General features: G+C 40.0%; 1 protein-coding gene across 4 annotated transcripts in view; it reads right to left on the bottom strand.

The window, feature by feature from the left end:
• Positions 1-23,108, bottom strand: part of Tmem135 (transmembrane protein 135) — a 233,508-nt gene that overhangs the window by 8,027 nt on the left and 202,373 nt on the right. For all 4 annotated transcript variants that reach the window (XM_052714210.1, XM_052714208.1, XM_052714209.1 and 1 more), the window contains 6 exons: positions 16,713-16,754; positions 9,644-9,790; positions 7,029-7,098; positions 4,588-4,755; positions 1,859-1,922; positions 931-1,007 (listed from right to left, as the gene is read on the bottom strand). In XM_052714210.1, the coding sequence (XP_052570170.1) occupies positions 931-1,007; positions 1,859-1,922; positions 4,588-4,755; positions 7,029-7,098; positions 9,644-9,790; positions 16,713-16,754 (568 nt within the window). The remainder of the gene's footprint in view (positions 1-930; positions 1,008-1,858; positions 1,923-4,587; positions 4,756-7,028; positions 7,099-9,643; positions 9,791-16,712; positions 16,755-23,108) is intronic.

Below are 23,108 nucleotides of genomic sequence, written 5' to 3'. Positions count from 1 at the left end.
TGAACTTCTGACCTCCCACCTCACCTCCTATTGCTGGGTACAGGCTTGTGCCTCCACACCATTCTGTAACTTAATGAACTAGTGAATCTGAGTGATGAGCATTGACAGCTGCTCAAATATGAGCCAGAAGTCTCCTGAGGAGCCCCAAGTTGCCTCCATCAACACTAGTCTAAGCAAAAGACAACCAGACACTTCTGTGGTTCTCAACATGATACAATTGGAGAGTCGCACATGTGGAATAGGAAATATTTCTGCTCCCCTAGGCCTCCAGGAAAAATAAAGCTTCAATGTAAGCTTTTGGAACTATCTAGCAGTTTACAGGAAAGATAGGAGTGAAACATCAAAGAAAGAAAGCAGAGAGGAGGGAGGAGAGGGAAAGAACACCTAAGGAAGAGGAGGAGGAAAAGGGGGCAACTACATTAATTAAAAAAGCCTCTGCATGGCCCCCACAGAGGACTGCACAAACACACCAGATGCTCAGGAAGATGGAGACCACTCAGTTATATGATGCAATGACAACACGAATACCTTTTTAAGTGCATGACATGGTATTGTGGCCATACTTTGGTAGTACTACTGATTTTCTTTTACAAGGTATTTACTGGAGTTTGTGCAGGTGAAAAGACACAGTAGAGTATCTGGGGTGGCTGAGTACAGATGACAAGACACCGTCTAGATGTTGGTAAGCACGGATGTGCATGGTGGGTTCTGAGGACTGGTTACACTATGCTTTCGCAATGTGTGTTACACTTGAAAATACCACAGACACACAAAGGAAAATAAACATAATGGAGAACTGACTGTCAATACTTGGTTGGAACCAGAGTTTGCTTTGGTAGCAGTTTATTCTTGCAACTGAAGCAGCTGCAGGCAGCGATAAAAGCTTTGTATCCTTGGGAACTTCTCATGCATAAAAAAGTCTGTGCTTACCTCCACCAGTTTGGAAGCTAGGTACATGGAAATTGTTGTGCTCTTATAAAACATCATTGATACACCTGCCAAAAACCCTGAAACAACAAGGAAAAACTGGTCAGATTGTAAATTATTTCTTTAAGTCATCAGAAATGTTAATTCACTTAAATAGGAAGAAATATGCTTTTAGCACTGCCTGTAGCTGGACAAAACACAGGGACAGTAACGAGTCCAATGGCACTACAATGGAGTGGTTTAAATGAAAAACAATGATCTTTAGAGTTGAGAACAAACAGTGTCTAACAAGAAGCCCTATCTTAAAGAGCTATAGTGGCTTCACTAAATACTACTTTAAAAATAAACTTAAAAACTATTGCCATCATTTCTTTCTTCAAGGGGAACACTCTCCAATCTAGTTTCCTAAGAGCTCAGACTAGTTTCAGTGTGGTCACTACACCACTGTCCACTGTCCACCTTCACTGTACAAGTGGGAAACTAAGGGGCTGCGGCTGGGATCCCAGAGACTTAGCTAACTTAAGTAATACATACATTACAACCTAGAAAATGGTCTTTCATTTTTATTTTTATAAAATAATTGAGTGCCTTTAACAATTTAAGTATGTCATTTTCCAGTGGTAAAAAAACAGATTTTAAAGTACCCTACCTGGAGTTCATGCTAACAACTTTTATAATTGTCTTTGTGTCCTTTTACGACACATCCTCAAAGATTTCTGGCAATGATGACAACTCACGTTATTATCCTGCCAACTTAAATACCAGACAGCAAGTGTGCCTCAACCCATTTAACTTCACACACTAGTGGCCGTCTTCAGAAGGACGTGGTTACAATGCAGGAAGAAACAGAAACTGAATGTCTTTGGAGGGTTTCACTTCACCCCACCACCAACTGCTACAACAATGGACATTCTTCTGATTGCTGACTTACCAGCCACAATAGCATGCAGCTCGTCATCCAGGTTCCGGATCCAGCGGAGGAAACAACTCGTCCCCTGCATTCAGGAGAAAGCACAATGGTCTTGGTTTTACGTTAGTTCTGAGAGGGGAAATTGCATGAGAACAAAACTGCACTGAGTGATTCTCTCAACAACCGGATCCTGTGTGAAACAAGCTGGACCCCTGACTGGGAAGTGCACTTACAGGCCCACATAGGCTGACTAAGATCATGTGTCACACTGTTGCAATGCTTTTCAAAAGCCAGCCCATGAATGTGCCTCCGTAAATACTGGACCCGGACGAAAGAGTCATTTCCATCTTAACAAAGCGAAGGAACTGGATAAATTAATTACACATCTGTTAAGCCAGTTTGCTGGACCACAGACACTGGTTCTCAGCAGTGGCAATGAGACAGAAAATTCACCTGAAGCAGACACAGACTGTGAGAACGGTCATTCCGCAGCCAGAAAGAAGGTGACAACAGACAAAAGCTCAGATCTATAAAAAGATGAAGAGTGCTGAAAAAATGAGAAAAAGGGTAAATTTAGAAGACGTGTTTCCCTTATCTTTAGTCAGCCAAAGCAAGATTCAACAAATTATGGGCCTTTTAGCTAAAAATGGCCTGCCATGTAGCTTCCTATGGCTTGGGAGGTAACCCTGGCTTTGGTTTGTTTCTTTGTTTGGGTTCTGTTTTCACATCAGGCCTGGCTCTGCTGCCAGGGTTTTCTAGAACTTCTGGGTTCAGTCTTTCTGCCTCCGCCTCCAGAGTAGCTGCAACGGAGGCAGGTGCTATTCTGCCAGCTTTTAAGGTGTTTTTTTTTTTTTTAATAGTTTTACATGCATAAAATTATAAGAATATTTTGTGAGATAAAAATCCTATGAAATTCTAACTCTGATATGGTAACTTTTATTGGAATACAACATGCTCATTTGTGGACACCTTGCCTGTGATTGCTTTCTTATTACACAAACAGAGCTGAGTGGCTGTGACAGAGATCACATGGTCCAAAGTAAAAAATATTTACTCTCTGGCTTTTTAAAGAACAAGTTGACTGTAAAACAAAAATATTAACAATGTACTGTGGAGTTTCGGCATTTTAAAGATAAATGCACAGCACAAGGGCTAGAAAGGGATTCAATGTACAGTGTAATATTTTCACATTGTACATGAAGTGATAGTACTAGCTAATTTTGACCTGATAAATCAAAAACAAATATTCTAAACACTAAGGAGAACACTGTTACAAAGATAAGGGTTAATGGTAAGTCAGCAGGAATAATACGAAGCCAATAAAAGCATACGGCCCAGATAGGAAGGGGATAACAAGGGAAAATGGAACACAAAACAAGTAGTGAGCTACTAGAGCCCTTAGCTGGACCACACTATATACAGCTGAAATGTAATAGTCTAGACACCCTAATTAAATCACAGAAATTATCAAATTAGGTTTTAAGGGGAGGTATGTGGCTCACACTCATAATCCCAGAACTTGGAAGACCAATGCAGAGGGTTATTGGTGGGAGTTCAAGACCAGCTTGAGCTACAGAGTAAGATCTTATCTCAATGGGGGAAGGAACCAATTATATATAGTCTGAAAGAAACCCAACTTTTAAAATGAAGATCCAAAGGTAAAATTCATAGATTAGAAACATGCTTATAAGTCAACATAAATCAACAATCTATCTCTTAGAATCAGGATTTAAAATTCACAAACTAAAATTTAGATAGTGATATATTTCGGTGTTATGAGTAACACATTGGCGGCCTCCACTAAACAGAAGGCCATTAATCAACACTGCAACATCCCACGTCAAGGATGATCTCTACACACGTTGCTGTGGGCTTGTTGACACATGGAGGCATTCACAGGCACACACAAAGAGGGGCAGAAGAATGAAGTGATGAGGACTCCCTGCTTTAGGTGGCATGACAGGAAGTGTGAGTGGACAAAAGAGGAAGCCACTGCCCATTTACAATGTTACAGCACTGCTCATGTGTTGTAACAGAAGACCACTATAGCTTTGGCCAAGTCCTGCCACCTGCCAGAAAGGTCCGAAGTATTCTAAAAGGAGTAACCACACAGAAAATGTTGAAAATGATTCAAATGCTTAAAATTATTTTTAAAAATTACACAGAATATTATTACATTTTAGTTAGGAAATAAACATTTTCTTAGAATGTCTATGTATTGAAAACTAAAGAAAATAAATCTCTGAAAAAAATATTTATAAATACAACATGGGTATAAATTCAAGCATATTAAGTAACATTCTAAACAAGCTTTTCCAACCTGAGTTCATAATATACTGTTTATACTTGGTGATGCTAAGATATTTATGAATACTCCAGAAAGCACCATCAAATAAAACCAAAGCTGAATTAAGACATACCTTATTCTAACAATAGCCATGCCATTTATTTCTCTTTTTAAAAGTGATTTACTCATTACTTTTACTTTATGTCTATGACTTTTTCCTACATGTACATATGTATGTATGTGTGTGCACGTATATTTCATGTGTGCCTGGTGCCCATGAGGGCCAGAAGAGGGCACAAGATCTCCTGGAAATGGAGTTACAGATGGTTGTGAGTGAGCCCCAAATGGGTGCTAGGAATCCAACCTTGGTCCCCTGGAAGAGCAGCCAGTGCTCCTAACTGCTGAGCCATCTCTCCAGCTCGTTCTTTATCTCCCATTTTTCTTTCTTTTTTGATAAGCTTACCTTATATATACTAACAAAGGATCCAAGAAAAGCCCCCAGCTGGAAGTTTTCTTTGTTGTAGAAGAGTGAGAGTAGCCGGGACGGTTCTGTGAACAGATGCCTGAATGCAGAGGGGATCCGGAGACAGCATTGTATCAGGTAACCCACGCTGAACATTCTGATGAAACCCTAGAGAAAATTCCATCTCTTCACATTCGGTTGACAATAACCACAATGAGTTTTAGAAATACAACCCCCAGAAATGTGAACAAAACCAACTTCCTTGGGAAATTTTAATAGGAAACTGTCTGATCAGTGTAAACATGGATTTATTTTTAAATTGAAGAAAATTTCATTATTTGTTTGTGGCTCTGATATCATATTTTTTAAATAACCCAGTTAAAGCAATCTCCTAGGAGATGGGAACTCTATCTAGGTCTTTATTCCTATCATGGACATGAAGCTAAAACAAGGGATGGGCGCTTTGCAGTGAACCAAACTGAGCTTGAAGACACTGGCTACTGTCTTCCCATTGCCTTGTCCAACCCCATGGCAACCTTGGCTTGCCTGCTAAATTCCAAAAGGTCAGGCTTATATTTTCCAGCTTACAATTTTCTTTTCTAGGAAAAGAAAAAACTGAATTGCTATGAGAACGTATTGACTGACTTTCCTAAAGCCTGGTGAAAACCCAGAGGGGAAACAGGCCAGTCACTTGTGAATTCCCATGGGTCTGCCTCACTTGAACTGCCCAGTATTTGTTCAATAATGAAACAGCCCTTTTATTTCCATAACCTTATGCTAATGACGAACAGGCTAATTTTCTCACTCAGTTTTCAAAAGATAAAATAAACAAAAACATTTTGAAAACCAATCCTTTACACCTTCATGTAGTCAGACAATATTTTATGGTTGTTCATTATACACCAGAATTACATAAGATGTGGGGACATGGTTGTCTATTATATACCAGAATTACATAAGATGTGGGGACATGGCAGCCAGTGCTGGCCTTGTGGAGCATTACAATCTCACATGGAAAAAGAAAACAAATGAGTAGACTAATAAAATTACAAATTACGGGAAATACTAGGCCACTAGAGTAACTTCTATTAGACTGGATAATAAAGAAAGGCTACTGAGGATGTGACACTTAAGTAGACACAAAAGAGAAGATGCCATCATGAAAACGTATCACACAGTCTCGACAGAAAGCACAGAGCCAGCAGGGAGGTGGGCAGAAGAGAGCTCCTATGAAGACAGTTGAGAGCAGAGCGAGCTGAGCAAAGTGTAATTAATGTGAATATTTACTAAGTGTGGTAGCCTAACATGTGGAATAATCAAGGCACCACCATAATGAGACACACCTTGTAAGAAACTTCAGTATTTTAGCCTTTAATCTCAGCACTCAGGAAGCAGAGGCAGAGGCAGCCTAATGTACATAGTGAGTACCAGGACAGCCAGGGCTACATAGAAAGACACGCTCAAAAACAAGCAAAGAGACTTCCAAGTATTTTCATAGTGTAAACTCCTCTCCCACATGTCTCCAAATAGTTTTATATTCATGGATGTAACATTCACTTAATAAACTGTTAAGTACTTAGCACTGGAATGTGTTTCAAAGAATCACTAGGTTTTTGACTTCTTGGAAAGTCTCACTCTTTTTTTTTTTCCAGAAAATGTTCAATATCACCTCCCACACCCTGCCTGAATTCTCCTCTTGAATCTACTTACTATGTTGTTGGAAAGAATTCTCCTTCTTTACTAGCCAGTAAATTGTGATTTATTTGTTGTTGCCACTTAGAAAGTGAGGAGGAAATCTAATGTGGACAGCACACAAGGAAAACATTTTCTACTGTGTTAGCCCCGGACACGACTCTGAGGATTCTGAGATGAGTGTGGACTTGGGCAATTGTCACCATCAACACTGAGCCTTGGCATTCCACTTAGGAGCACTGATGTGGGACAGTACCTAAGTTCTACACAACCATTCAGAGATTCCTGCCATCTGAGGTTTGTATAACTTGACTCTTACCAACTGAGCCAAAAATCCAGACATTGTAAGAATTAACAGTGACCTTTGAAACGCATCAGAATTGTGAGCACCATTCAAAACTGTAAGACTTGCCACAGATGGTGCCACCTGTCCCAGATATTCTTTCCAGGGCTGGTGATGAGAGAGGAGACAGGGGGCAGGAAGTGAAGTTTTGCACTACTAGCCAAGTACCCTAGAGAATAGGGAATTTGTGTGAGTGGCCATGGTTAATTCCCTTAATGGTGAGCTATACAGGCAGACTCTATTCAGTAAGATAATACCAGAAAAATAATTTAAGTCAAATACAAATGAAATGGCAGCAGAATTAATGTGAACTTTTCTATTTACCTAGAAATTACTACAGAAAAGTTACTTAGGTATAAAGCCTCCACTGTTAGCAAACAGCAGGTAGACACCTGCACAGACTCACTTTAATGCAGTAGGATATGCAGTTATCTTCATAATGCTTGCAGCACCTGTGCCTTGGTCCATGCTTGCATCTGAAATCAGACCAGAAAAACAACACTAATTATAGTGAAAGTATGTGTGCACATGTATGCACACAGTGTGCCTGTGCATGCATGTGTCTACACTGCGCATGAATGTGTTGCAAATCTATTTAAAATTTTCTTACCGATAAAGTAGGAGAATATCACTTTCCCCCTAAATGGTTACAGCTTTTTTTAATGACATACAGAAGCAAAGTTAAGAGATTGTCGTTTTTATTTTATCACTAATACCTCATACAAAACATGTGATCACAGTTAAAATACCTGATTGTGGAACAGAAAGACGATACTGGCAATTATTTGTGACTGAATGAGAAAAATATGTATATACTGTCTATATTCACCACCAAATTTTGGGAGCTTTAATTCTCTTGTTACAGAGTATGATGATTATAAATCATCCGTGAAGTCAGTATTTGAACAAAATCATAATGAGACTGTGTTCCGGTGTAGGAATTTATACTTAATTATATTTGAGAGGAAACATCTGGAAAAGAAACCTGATAAAGTGTCAGAATTCAAAATTCAGTTATTAAAATAAATATGGAAATAGGAATCATGTGGGAACTCAGAGGTTATTTGTGATTTAAGTATAAACCACTTATAGTCTGGTGTTTCATATAAACATTTCTGCCAGGACTACTGTTCTTGTGGGACACTGACTCTATGACCCCTCATTCACCCTCAGCATAAAAATGTAAGTCAACTAATATGTGTCTCGATCGCTCTCATTTTCTTTGAAGGGCTCAAGTTCCAAAGTCAGCAGTCTCTATAACTTCTTCCAGGCTGTTTCTGCTGTGGGAGCACATAAACTCTTCCCTGGGTATAACTAGCTTGTAGAGAAACGTTCTGGCTCTGCACCTCTCCGACCCATGTGCTAACTCGTTAGCAAGGTCTTTCAGAAGCCCACTTCTGCACTGCAGCTGGATTATACAGGCAGCCTCTCCTTGCCAAAGGCGACGGCATGTTCATTCTGACATAAGCCCTTATGTCATGGGAATGATATGCCATATCTGGCCACGTGGAAGTGCTGAGTGATTAAAGCTGGAAGCTTGAACAGAGGTGAACCAGAGAAGTCTGCCTTGTGCAAACCATCACTCTTCATACTTTTAAGTGTCCTCTTCAAAGACAGGTCAGGTTTTGCTACCAGGACTACTTTGCCAGCAAAGTTAAGTGCCAAAATCAGCAGTATTGTCATGTGATCTTTCCTTGGTCACTTAGAATGGCTACCAGTGTCATAGAATGCTATTCTCATACTTATAGCTTTGCTTTCATATAATTCTATAAGTAGTTTCACCTGAGTGGATTGACCGTATCTGCTCTGGCAGGGCCTACCATGACCAGATCAGCACTGACCCCAGGAGCCATGCACCCTCATCTGTTCACCATGTTCCCCTCTGATTCCTGCTGCAGTTACTTCTGTGACCAGATCAGTGTTGACCCCTGGAGCCATGCACCCTCATCCATTCACCATGTTCCCCTCTGATTCCTGCTGCAGTTACTTCTGTGACCAGTTCAGCGCTGACCCCAGGAGCCATGCACCCTCATCCGTTCGACTCTCTCAGTTACTTCCGTTAAAGGGAAGCTTCTCTTCTCTTCACTCAGGCAACCCAAACTTATTTTCATTTGCTTAGTGAGTTCACTGGCACACCTGTTCCTGCCCTCTGTACCTCCTTTCTCTGCTCCTATCTTCTCTGTGCAGTGTAGACTAATATGAAGACAAAAATACTGAATTCAGCAAAAATGTATCATCCATGCCTATACAGTCCAACAGGGAATTCTGCACATGCCATTTCATTTACTGTCAACCCCAGGTAATAGACAAGGATTTTGTGAAGAATGGTGTTTAAATCACTTGTCCAAAGTCACAGAGCTGGTAGAGGCAAATTAGGAATCAAAGGCAGGCTTTCTGATTCCTTCCTACAAATGATCCCATTTTTCTTGATGTTACCTACTCATTCTGTTCTAAAATATCATTGCCATGACTGTTTAATTGGCTGATACCATAATTTTAAACCATTAAATTTACTTTATTAAATGTCTATGCTAAAATTAAAATGAATGTTCAAATTTACAAATTTCTTTTTCTGTATAACAGACACATAAATGTTTCAGCCCAGAGCCCTAAATATTCTCACTGCTAGGAAATATCCTTTACTTAAGGTCTGCTCCTTACTCCTGTATCATCTTGATTCTCTCAGCGAATAGTCTCTCTTTTCCACAGTCTGACAGCCATGGAGCACAAGCTATGTGTTGACTCCTCCATTCCCAAGCCTCTTTAACTCTGCCCAGGATGAACAGAAGAGGGTTTCAATTCCATGAAATGCTATATTAAAGGCATGCGATAACATGCCATCCCATAGAAAGAATGAGGAACATCCCCTTGCCATCATGCGCATTTAATAAGCTCTAGGTATAGTTTTTGCTGGGAACAAAAGAGTAACACCATTACCTGCAGAGGGAAAACATGTCTTAGCATCTACAGAGACCACCTGAGACAGGGGCTGAGTGTGGAGCCCTGGGCCAGAGCACTCACATGGAATCCACAAGCGTCCTAACCAGAGCGATGAGATTCATTCCTCTTGGCTTCCTGCTGTGCGTCTCCCTCTTCTGTTCCACTTTCGAATATGCTGTCTCCGGTGAGTAAGAATGCGTGGGAATCTCTTCCTTCCCTACGATAAACCTGGAGGAGAGAGCATGGGTCAGTCATTTTCACCTCTCTTTGTTCAGTAGGGAAAAAACTGTTTCAATAAAAACACAGTTTAGGGAGTTTCTTAGTTAAAACATTATTTTCACAACTTATATTAAATAATAATATACTCTAAAAAAGATTTTACAAATCTGAATTTACTTGATATGCTTATTTTTTTAATCAAACTGATTAACTACAACATACTACAGGACTTCTATGAGGCACTTGGGACATTCTTTTTTTTTTTTTTTTTTTTTTGGTTTTTCGAGACAGGGTTTCTCTGTGTAGCTTTGCGCCTTTCCTGGAACTCGCTTTGGAGACCAGGCTGGCCTCGAACTCACAGAGATCCGCCTGGCTCTGCCTCCCGAGTGCTGGGATTAAAGGCGTGCGCCACCACCGCCCGGCGGGACATTCTTTAAGGTATTACATGCTTTAAGTTTTTCGAGAGAAGCAGGCCAGTTTGGATCCATAGGTCAATCACAATTACATAACTGAATTAGTGTCTCATTCAGAGTAAACTAAGTTTATACCTGATGGCTATTAGGTCCAAACGGTCCCCAACCCCCACTGAACTCTGACCAAATAAACACAGAGATTGCTAGAGAGAGGATAAACAGAAGCTGACACTGGGCGTTCCTCGGCTACTTGGGAAGCAGTGAGTTTCTGTCAGAGCCACTACTTCCCACATTTCCCCTACACTCCAGGGGGCATCTAGTTCCCTATTAGCACTTATCTATAACACATAGCAAAGGTCCTGGCTCTTCCGTGCTGTGGGATGGTCTGTATGTCAAATGTGTTGCTGATTGGTCAATAAATAAATCACTGATTGGCCCGTGGCCAGGCAGGAAGTATAGGCGGGACAAGGAGGAGAATAAAGCTGGGAAGTGAAAGGCTGAGTCAGAGAGACACTGCCAGCCGCCATCAGGATAAGGAAGATGTAAAGTACCGGTAAGCCACAAGCCACGTGGCAAGGTATAGATTAATAGAAATGGATTAATTTAAGCTGTAAGAACAGTTATCAAGAAGCCTGCCACGGCCATACAGTGTGTAACCAATATAAGTGTCTGTGTTTACTTGATCGGGTTTGAGCGGCTTGGGACTGGCGGGTGAGAGAGATTTGTCCTGACTGTGGGCCAGGCAGAAAAACTCTAGCAACAAATGGCGCCCAACGTGGGGCAAGAGATTCCACCTAAAACCTGAGAAAAAAAAGATTCTAAAACGGAGCTAAAAACAGTTCCTAATTGTCTCTCTCAAATGAGCGGCAGCTGCCGGTTTGAGCTACTGGCGGGTTGCTGGTGTGTGCGCTCGACCTGCAGTATGGCGGGAATGAGGCCTCTGCAAGTGACACATTAAACTACATTGTGGATTTAGCCTTTGCTAGTACAAAACAAAAGAGGTTTCTGGGCTATACGCTGCTTTGATAGAAGCATAGACCCACTATTTCTGAGAGTTGATGGCTCCCAGAGCTGGCGGAAAATGTATCACCACCATTTTGAGAAGCTGAAGTGGGCGGAGCCAGCAGCCACAGCACCAGCGCCGTTTCAGGCTTAAAAGGCTGCAGTTTAAAGCAATAGGCTCAAGCTAATATAAAAAAATAAGCCACGTAAAGATGGCTACCACACAGAGAATCTGGATTATGTTCTCTTTGATATTTGTAACTAAAGAAAAACATTTGATTGTAAAAGCTGTTGAGTTATGCCAAAATGTATATTTTAAAGGTACCTTGACTTCAAAATTTGGATATAAAGATATGTTGCTTTGGAAAAGAGTCTCTTTTGTTTCCACAGAAAGCAAGAGGCTATGGATTTGTTCCAGAGTAAGATACATCAGGTTTGACCAGCCAAGACCACCTGAAAGGTCTCCGATGACACCATGGCCCAGATGATCCAACATCCAGAACCGTTTCAAGGCAACTGGCTCAGACGATACAGCCTCACGGACTACTCCATGATCCTAAAATTTTCTTTGTTTCCCCAGAAGAAACAGCGCCCCCCTCCAGCAGGAAGTAGTAAGAGAAGCTATGCCCAAATTCCCAAATATACCAAGCTGACTTTGGAGATATGTAAAGGTTAAAACCTTCCTTTTTAAGAAAAGAAAAGGGGAGGTGCTGTGGGATGGTCTGTATGTCAAATGTGTTGCTGATTGGTCAATAAATAAATCACTGATTGGCCCGTGGCCAGGCAGGAAGTATAGGCGGGACAAGGAGGAGAATAAAGCTGGGAAGTGAAAGGCTGAGTCAGAGAGACACTGCCAGCCGCCATCAGGATAAGGAAGATGTAAAGTACCGGTAAGCCACAAGCCACGTGGCAAGGTATAGATTAATAGAAATGGATTAATTTAAGCTGTAAGAACAGTTATCAAGAAGCCTGCCACGGCCATACAGTGTGTAACCAATATAAGTGTCTGTGTTTACTTGATCGGGTTTGAGCGGCTTGGGACTGGCGGGTGAGAGAGATTTGTCCTGACTGTGGGCCAGGCAGAAAAACTCTAGCAACACTTCCGGCCTATGAACTTCCCCCTCACTATTCTAAACTCCCAGGCCGTTTCAGCTTACAGATTCCCTCCCTGTCCCTCCAGTTATATACCTGCTCCCTTTAAAATCAGCAAGGCTCCCCCACCTTCCCATCCCACCCTCTGCACCCCAGGAGACAGCCATGGCAGCTTTGGATTTCTCCAAATAAATCTTTCCTTCCACCCATGGAGTGATCGAGTTGGTGGTTTCCCTGCACTCTCGCTTACATCTGTATCTTTACTGATAAGTGGTGGCATTAGGAAAAGTCCTTTGCACAGGAAGGGACTGTAGGTCTCCAGGGAAACAGTGCTAACTAAGCTGGGTGGCGGCAGCAGCAGCAGCAGCACAGGCCTTTAATACCAGGAGGCAGAGGCAGGCAGATCTATGAGGCCAGCCTGGTTTACAGAGTGAGTTCCAGGACAGCCAGGGCTACACAGAGAAACCCTGTCTCGGAAAAAACAACAACAGCAACAAAAAATAGTGGTAACTAAAAAATAAAACCAGAAATACTCATCTACCCTCATATCCCTATTATTGTTATTTATTCCAATCTACTTATTTTTCTTTGGAAAGACCAAACACATAGAGGAGACAACCATTTGTCAAAACAATGCAATTGAAAATGTTCCTACCATTAGCTACCACTGGAGAAGTGAGCTTTCTCAGAAGTTCCACACTGTTTTGAACCCCACTGTAAGAGTCACTGCTGTTACAAAGAACAGCTGAACTTTCCTAAGGAATCCCCCACCTTCTGAACTTTCAGGAAGTCTATCCATACCTAGAATATCAATTCAACAGAGGATCAATACTACTCCAATAACATTCTGAGACTGAGACCTGTGACAAACAGAATATGAAAACTTCCTGTTGCCTGTGGATCAAGATGTAGGACACTCAGCTACTTCTCCAGCACCATGTCTGCCTGCATGCTGCCATGTCCCACCACGATGATAATGGACTGAACCTCTGAACTGTAAGTGAGCCCCCTCAATTAAATGTGTTTTTTTTTATAAGAGTTGCCATGTTCACAGTGTCTCTTCACAGCACTAGCAACCCTGACTAAGACAACATGACAGGCATAGTGCCAACAAGCATTTTATAAATGGTATATCATTTGAACCCATACCAACAGTACAGGTACTACACTTCCCCCATGAGTTAGCATGAGTGACCACCCTGTGCACAGAAGTCACACTCTTAGTGACTGCTGACACAGAGCTGTCTGTCTAGAGTCTGATGTCTCAATCACTGAGCTACGCCCCTTTCAACACCTGCACTGGCTCATCATCCATGGCCCTTCTCCCTTGCCTCTAGCTATTCCAGTGCCTTCTATTCGTATCTGCACAGACAGATAATTTCTCCATAAAATTTCTGGAGGAAGTTTCCTAAAGTGCAGATCTGAACAGAGAACTTCACCAGCTTATGACCTACTGAGTTAAATGCAAACTCCAAGTTTAACATGTGACCAGACTGTTGTTAACTTCAGTGGGCTGAGAGATTGGTCCCCCTGCAGGTAAGCCAATGCCTTAGTGCTGCTCTTCTTGTGTGGCTCATTCTTCCCTACAGGTCTATAAATACTTTTTTCTGCTTTTTAAAAAAGTCATCCTTCTTTTTTCTGTACTGTCAATCACTCTCCTTTTCATAGGGGAAAAACAAGTCATCAGTGAAATTAATTTTTTCTCTTAAAGCATTCGACTTTTCTTTTTTTAATCTAAGTATTCTTTGAAATGTCCCTGCCTTATTCTCTGTCTTTATTTCTCTCTACAATTTGGAAAGCAACACTGTTAGTTCTGGCTGAAATGTACAAATGAAAAATCTGGTCCCTCATTTGTAGCACCAGCACAATTATAATTAATATTGTCCTCTCCATAGACTCTGAAGGCAAACATGTATATGACTCATTCATCTGTGCATTCTCAACAGAGCACACATCTGGGGCAAAGTAAAAACAACCAAATAAATAGTAAATGTATGTTATCTTTACAGCCTATGTACTCTTGCAGGTGGAATGCTTTAAAACATGGGTACTGAATTAAAGTAAAGTTTTATATTCTAAAGCTTTCTGCTTACTCTAGCCAGGAGATATTAAACTCGGCTGCTTTATGAATGGCTGCGATAGATCAAAGGGACTGTTCCTCTACAAAACAATGTGTTTTCAAGATAGAGTAATTATAATCTACAGATGATGAGCACTTTCCCCGAGCCTGATGGTAATTGCATCTATTTGCATTCATCTAAATTCCAGAGTGGCCAGCATCCTCAAATCCATCAGGCATGGAATATCATTTTCTCATAAGAGGTTAATACTGCCGAGAAGTTATACTTACTAAGTTTGGCCACCACAAGTATGTTTCTGTCCTCTCCCTTCTGTAATTAATGGTAAATCTTGTATTTTGGGACAGGCTATAAACTCACTGTATGTGGCTATAATAAAAATCAGACAGGCAATGATGGGAATATGCAGATTAGAAAATTATGCCAGGTAATAATTTAAGAAACCTCCAAGAACAATGCACATTAACCCATTATTTTTGACAATGAAACTTGACAATAAGAACAGAATCTCACTTTTGGTACTAGAATTCTGTGCCATTTTATATCTCTAAGAGTGATCAATGGGCAATACAGGCAATCTAAAATGAAATCCAACCTGTTTAGTAGAAGGACATGTACCATATCAATGCAACAATTTACAATGCTTAACAATTTTAACAAGAGTACTTGTAACAATGAATGGTTTTCTAGAATATTGTCTGATAACACAGAAAAAGTTAGTGCAAACATTTCAAACTAGCCCCTGATTCAAAGTACATGAAGAAGAGATACAAAAATATATGAAATATCTCAAGATTTTCTAAGGATTTGAGGAATCTTAGGAAAATGGGGCATAATTTAAGAAAATCATCTTTTCAGTTTAAAAAGCATGCTTTATCATCTTTTAAAATTAAAAATAAAAAATGTAGAAAAAAAGAACAAAGGCAAAAATAGTTATTTTCTCATTTATCTCTTGATGAAAAATGTAAAGTAAAAAATTTTACGTGCACCATGGCTTCAGAAGTCTAGTTATCACAGCTTTATTATCACAACTTTCACTTAACCCGCCTCTCCCCACAGCCCCTGGTGATTATATCCAGGGCCTCACGCCTTCCAGGAAGGTGCTCCACCACTAAACCCTGAAACACTCACACTCACACGGTAGATTCAAGTTTTGTTTTGTTTTTTACATCCCACACCAGTTTCCCATCATGCTATCCAATCTGTGGGTCCGTGCCAACCTCCTACTCACACTTAGTTTTCAGGTTGTAATAGCTGGAACAAAAACATCTATTAATCCTCACGTTCTTCCATTTAACACATATTTTTCTCTTGAATCATCCCATTATGGTGCAAGTCCCAGTATTTATCTTGTCTTCCTACCTCTAACTCTCTGTCATCCAATGTCCCAAATACTTCTGCTGGACTTACCTTTTAAACTCATGGTTAACTGCCTCCCTCTAAACCTTTAAGTAGCTCTCTACCACCCACTTATCAAATCCAACTCAGTCTCTCCCCTACCCTGAACCTTAAGTCTTTGACACTCTGACTCCACTAGCGAAAACTATCTTTGTATTCCCCAACAGACACTTTTATTCACCTCTATGGACAGTGCTCTTCTTCACCCTTTGTTATCTAAAGCTATGCCTCAAATGTGCATCCTCTGAAAGACGGAGAGCCAGCAATCTGAGCGCTCACTGTGTGTGAGCCCTGCACTAAAACACCCCCATGTGCAAGTTCCTCTGACCCTCAGAATACCATATAAGACAATCCTTTAGACCTCCTAGCACTGAGGCACACCCTAACTTTCCTGTCTAATACTCGCAGTGAATGCCATACTACCAAACTTCACTAGGCAAGTACTCTAAGGACACTGAAAAATAAAATAGGTAGTGCTTAATGACACAAACTGGGAAAATGTGGGGTTTGGATTTAGTAGGTACAGTGAGATGTAAGTGAATGGTTCCATTCAACACACAACAAACAAACTTCACATAGTGTTGCAAAAAATTAATTGCCTACTTCATGAAAATGCTTTGAGCTATAAAATACAATAATGGTGATAACTGATGTCTACACAGTATGTACAATAGGCCAATTACTATGCTAAGAGAGGAGGTAAAAAGCAAACACTCTAGGAACACTTAAGATCTACTGTGCTTGACAATCCGTAAGTCCTACCCACAACTCAGTCTGAGAAATTACTTAATAAACTATCCACAAAGGCAAAGAAATACTATTGTGACTTCTAAAACTGTTGCCAGATTAAAAATTAAGTTAATAAATTTTTACTGAAATTACATACACTCATATTTTTAAAAAGTTAACCTGTACCGTCTTTCAACACAAAAACAGAATGTTACTTACCTAAGTGCAGAAAATGTAAAGCCTTTCAAACCATCTTTGCACCTAAAACAAAAATTTGCAGTCATAAATGACATAGTTAGGAACCTAAAGTAGTATATTAAATGGCATTATCTTCCTAGAAATGGTTTAGAATGTGGAATCTTCTGGTAGCGACATAAGCAATGAGACTGCAGTGAGTCACTTTACTTAAGCAACTAGTCTACTAAAGGCCCCCTGTGGCACAGGAACATAGTGGGGCTCAAGCCTCAGAGCCAAGGTTGAAGACTATCTTTTAAGGACTCCATCTGTATCTAAAGGGGAGTAAAACACTCTTCATTCTACCCTATCCCTGGAGGCTGGTTTCCTGTGAAGGAAAAGAGCACATCCACTCCCTGAGGATCCTAGGAATGTCAACTCAAGGTCCTGACTTCTCTCTCATTAATGGGTGCAGTGCAACAATGAGCAGAGTGGAGCAGGCACAGAAAGGCTTCAAGTTCATTTCAACATCCCACCGAACCTCTGGGGAAGGCCGAGAGAACAGGTTACATGGGACAGGGACGGAGTGAGACGGGGAAGAGAGGAATCCAAACAGTAGTTCTTGAATATTTCTCATCGCTGCTCAGTCTGGACCCTTCATTCATGTTCCGTTTGATAACAACACAGTTCTGTAGGTAGACTTTCGTGCATTTTGTACCTTACCTCCTGGAGGCCACAGACTAACATACTAACAAGACGCAAAATTCCAGGTGTGGGGTAGTGGCAGTGGCAGTGGTAATCTGACTTAAAAACCAAGCATTTCCCCTTCCCATCCTCCTCCTATTGTGCTGTCTTTAACTCGGAAGGATACAAGCTATGTTGTAATTAAGATTCTCAGATTAACATTAAGTACTTAAAACAGACTTAAAGACATTTGTAATACTCAAAAGCTGTTCATGCAAAAATGATTATAGCCACAAAGAGCCTTTGGTATATTCAGTCATAAAGGAATTTTGGATATTTATTATCAAAATCTCTTGAAAAAAAAAAAGGAAATATACAAAATAATAGACTACCTTAAAATTTAAAATATATTTTACTGGATATGACCCAGACTCTTAGAAAATATTTAAGCCACGTGAAGATGTTTTAAAACATTTAAGTATTTATTTCAGTTAAGCAGCATGACGGACTTAGTGGTCATGTTAACAGCAGGAAATGTGACCATAAAATTTAAGTAATATACTACATAAATATATACACAGCATGGGCATGGGGGCAAAATAATTTATAAATTAAACTAAAAATGTGTTTGGGCAAATTACATTATTAAACTTCTTAAATTTATCTTTTTCCATCAGGAGAAAGTATAATTTTAAAGCCCTAATCTAGATCAGTGGAGTGGGGAAGGAGTGGGCAAGGGGCCTATTGACTAGGGAAAAGCAAGCAGTGGATCCATTAAAAGATGATGTACAGCTGGGAACAAATTTTGGCTTCGGGATGTTATTGTTCAAAGATAGCCGTTTGTCTTTGTGCAGTGTTGAATAGTTAAAAGATTCTGACCACTCGGTCTAGTCAGCGAAGCATATTTGTGACCCTGCACAGTACAATTTAATTGCAGACCGAACGTCACAAAGTAGCTTTCAAGCATAATAGGGGAGTACACAAATGAATTTGCAATTTCATTATGATGGTAGTCTGGTTCTCCAGTGGAACCCTGTGGGAAGCACTTCATATTAATAAAGTCTTAACAGGTGTTCAAAGGGGACTATTCTTTCTTCCATTCATGTGTATAAAGTTTTTGAAGGTAATTGAGGGTCAAAAGAACAATAAAGTAAGAAGAATCTTTAAAATGTGGCCCCACATTTTGACATTGAGTGTATTGTGGAGGTATTAACCTAACTATGAAACGTTACTGAAATCTATGTTAAATGTGAAAGGCATGATATAAAGATTTCAACAAAGCAGACCCCATTAGAAGGTTCTTCACTTCTATGGCCTGGGTGATTACAATGCAGATCAAACCAAGTCTCCAGTAAGTATTTATTCATTACATATTGGGTATTTACTATGTATAGGAACTGCCTTAGGCTCCATTATGTAGCCGTGGACACAAGAACATCACATTCTCAGCTGACACCCACATTGGGGGAGAAATTCAGCAACAATATAAGGCACAGAATAACTGCTGTGGTAAAACCCAGCAAGGCTGGGGAGGGAGGAGCTGGTGAAGAGCTAGGCCTTCTTTTTGTCCAGAATGGGTCAAGTAGAGTCTCTTTAAGGCAAAGGATGATAATCTGATCGGAAACTTTCAGGAACCAAGGGAGGGCATTTCATTCTGAAACAGCAAGTACACAGCAAGGCTGAGTCCACAGACCAGTGAAGACAGACCACTTGGTTCCTAGACTTGGAGAAGAATAGGGGAGTGGCATCATGGCAGGAAATACAGTCATGGAGACAAAATGGAGGGAGTTTTCTACCATGCAAGGAGGCACCTTGGGGTGATCTCAGCAGAGGAAGATCTGTCCTAAGTTATATGAGAATTATTTTGGCTGCTGAGTGGAAAGCAGATGATACGAGAGCAGAGTTAGAAGCATGGGAAGGTGACCATGGATGGAAAAGAAAAGAAGAATGTGAATGTATGTCAGAAGTGAGCTGCCAAAATTTCTCCATAGTTTGAATGTGGGGGTAAACAAGAGACAGAATTCATCACTTACTGACAGATCTTTAGTTGAAGCAAAGAGAACACAATGCCATTTACTAACGTGAGAAACTGTATAGGATTCAGGGAGAAAATGAAATCTGTTTTGGATATTTTAAGAGGGATATATATGTGCCTGAGCTGAATGAACAGAGTGTGAAGGATGCAGCAGCTGGCTATACAAGTCTGGGAATCCTGGAAGACGACTGATTCATTTTTATGTAGTATAGAAATCCAGAAGACTAGATACAACCATAAAGAAGGAAACAGGTATATATGAAGAAATGTCAAGTGTGTGTGTCTGTAATGCCAAAACCCTTTTATAGAAAAAAATCACATCAATTTCTTCAAATAATATCACCCTCTACAATAGAGTCTCATTTTATTTTCAATTGTCCCCAAATATAACGCATTCAACTCATGTACACCTAGACTTGCTATTCATATTCAATCTGTGCAGATGATACAAACTAAATATAATTCAACTCGTGTTCTACATTTGCAAGGCTCTGTGCTAATGTAAGATGTAATGAGAAAAAGCCAGTAAATACAAAGGAAAAAGGGGTTTCCATCTCTTGCACAAAAGTCTCAGTCAATATGCTGCTCTGATCAAAGGTGCGAGGTGGAACTGCACGCCACGTCCCGGGAAGCACTTAAGTTACTAAAATAACATTCTTGATCAAATATCCAAGTGCTGAGTTAGATGTACAAATAATAGTAAAAGAAACAATTCTGCACAGAATGTTTTTTCTCTCCCGTGCTCACTTGATTCCTGTGAAATTACTTCCATGAGATTTTGTGATTTTCATTACAACATTGCACCAGAAGATGTCACTAGAGAACCATCCCTGGAAGAACTTAGACCTAGGAAGCAACCTTTTTGTAAAGCTTTCCTCTAAATATACATTTTACAGGGAATTCAGAATGTCACTAACAGAAAGCTACATTATGCTTTGTTAAGTAAATATTCACGATATTTGAGTTTTGCTGTTTCTGCTTCTAAGGTCTGTAACCTTACAAAACCGTAAAACACTTAGTGCTCTGCTCCTTTGCACCAGCCAGCAAGAAACTGGATGCTGTCAACTGCTGCTTCTGCTTCACTCTCTGTTCTCCAGGAAACTAAGAACAATGAGAAAGAATAGCAACAGAAGTTCTGTCTGCTCAGTTTCCAACTATTGGGTGAATGCAAACAATATAAAATATTTCCTAAGTTTCATTTACAGTATTTCTTCAGGAACAACGCATGGCATAAGAAAATCTTGATATTTACAAGGTTATAGATACTAATCATAATTTCTTAACCAACCTTGAGAGAACTGCAAGGCACGCGTGTGCACACACAACACACACACACACACACACACACACACACACACACACACACACACACACACACACTATGGGGAGGGGACATTTAAAGTGGATCAAAGGCAACACTTTTGTGTCTATTCTGGTTCAGACTCACTGAACAGTATCCATGAAACCAAACTGTTGGCTAGGAGTAACACTCTACCTTAATCCACTCAACAATCATTAATTGAGCATCTACTACACAAGGCCATTTGCTGATAGCCTGGAGACTGCAGACAACTTTACATAATGCCTTAAGTACTCAAATCATCACTTCAAACCTTCGAATTCTCTAATTTTTTATCTGAGCTCTTTAAATTATCTGCCTCACAGTAACTATGTGGAAGCACAAATAAAAATGGAAAAGGAAAGACAAATTATATTTAAAATGGTTGTGCAAAATGCTAATTCTTAAAGTATTTCATTTTAATAGTATTAATGACTACTGGTATCAAAAATAAGTTACTTTATTTTATGGAAGCATTTAAAAATTACATTTTAATGTGGTATGTGTGTGTGTGTGTGTGTGTGTGTGTAAATGCCATAGTGCATATGCAGAAATCAAAGGACAACCCTCAGGAATAGGAATCTCTCCTTTTACCAGGTGGGCCCTGGAGACTAAACTCAGGTCTTGAGTCTTGGTGGCCAGAGCCTTTGCTCACTGAGCCATCTCTCCGGCCCACAAACAAAATTGTTTTTAAAAGAAATTACTCAGAATTCAAATGTTAAGATTTTTACTGGTGTTATGGAAAGATGACCAATGATAATAACAGTCATGTATCATCAAAGTTTTGAAATTTTTAACTGCTGTATCATTGATACCAAAATCACAGTTTGATTTGGAATGAATCCAACAGAAAAATTTAAAAGTCAAAAAAGAATAAATGTCTACTTAAATACCTCAAATTTAGGGAACATAATTGTCCTCATTGTAAATAGAACTCATGGAGGTGAAGAGAGCTCAGTGGTTAGAGCACTTGTTGCTGTTGCAGAGGACCTGGGTTCAGTTCCTGGCAGGAATACAGTGGTTCGAAACCATCCAGAACTCCAATTCCAGGGGATTCAACACCTTTTTTTGACCTCCATGGGCACTAGGCACACATGTGGTGCACATACACACATGCAGGCAAAACACTCAATACATAAGTCAGGAAATCTAAAAAATGCAATTTTATGTAGTTTGTTTTTAATATGAATCAATTTTTTAATCCCACAAAATAATAAAAAATTCCCAACTCATTTTCGAAATTAGGAATATACCTTAGTACTAAATTATAATTCAATATATGAGATTTTACCAATAATTGTGTATTTTATTACATTCGCCTACTATGTAAATGACAAGAAAACTGACATAGAACAAATTTCACTTTATATGCTTTAAAATTTTAATATCTTTATCATAATGCATACAATAGTAGCTAATAGATTCAACTGATTGCTTCAAGCTACTCTTCAGAACCTGTGATGTGTGGGGCTAAAACATACATTACCTAAATATACATGGCAGGATTTCCTCTTACACTTACTATTGTTCAAACAATTAAATAGAGCTTCGTTCCAGCCTACATATACCACTTAACATGAAAAACAGAATAATTAATGTGTTCTTATCGTGAGTTACCTCACACACAGCAGTCTAGGGCTGGGAGACAACAATTACATTTGGAAAGGTTATTTTGTTTCTTCATTAGCAATCCTAACTCCAAATATTCTCAATAAATCCCTTCAGTGCACTTTCAAGTGAATCAACAATACTGCATTTGACTCGGATAAATATTTTATGGTACACTCATTTTATGCCTAGGAGCCCTGGGGATTGGGCTGATCCCCAAGAACCCAAAGAATGCCGCTGAGGCAGGCAGCATGCAGGGAACCAAGTGATTGAGTCCCCAGATAATTACTGCCACACTGTCTTCTGGTGTGTCCCACTTACAAATTAGAAACAGTTGGGCTTACACCCACAGGAACAACTCCAACAGAATCAGATTTCTCCTTAAATTTGGACAAGCTTGAACAGCTTTTGCTTAAAATCCACACAAGGAAAGCAGTGCTTCAAGCTTCATTCGTGGTTCAGGAGCCAAGACTTGCCCGGAGAGAAATGTCAATAGGATAGATTTCCATCTTGAAATGAATGGGAAGAGCCGCAGTGGTCAAGTGTGAAGATACTGAGGAGCAGACTGCAGTTTCCAGGGCACTGGACTGAAGGGCCTGCCTGACGCACACCAGTAACACCTGCTCACACTCGACACACCAACGGTAGCACCAAGTAAGATAGAAATGACTTTTCATGTGAGTCCAAGAAAAATTTAGCAAGTGACTCAAATTCACAGCATTGTCTAGAAATAAAACTATTTACAGCAAGTGAAATTGTGTTATTAAACCAATTT

Source organism: Peromyscus californicus, unplaced genomic scaffold (assembly GCF_007827085.1).
Source record: "Peromyscus californicus insignis strain IS unplaced genomic scaffold, ASM782708v3 Scaffold_4__1_contigs__length_199733344, whole genome shotgun sequence".
NCBI lineage: Eukaryota > Metazoa > Chordata > Mammalia > Rodentia > Cricetidae > Peromyscus > Peromyscus californicus.
The sequence above is the reverse complement of the archived record's forward strand: the minus strand, read 5'-3'. Positions and strand labels throughout refer to the sequence as shown.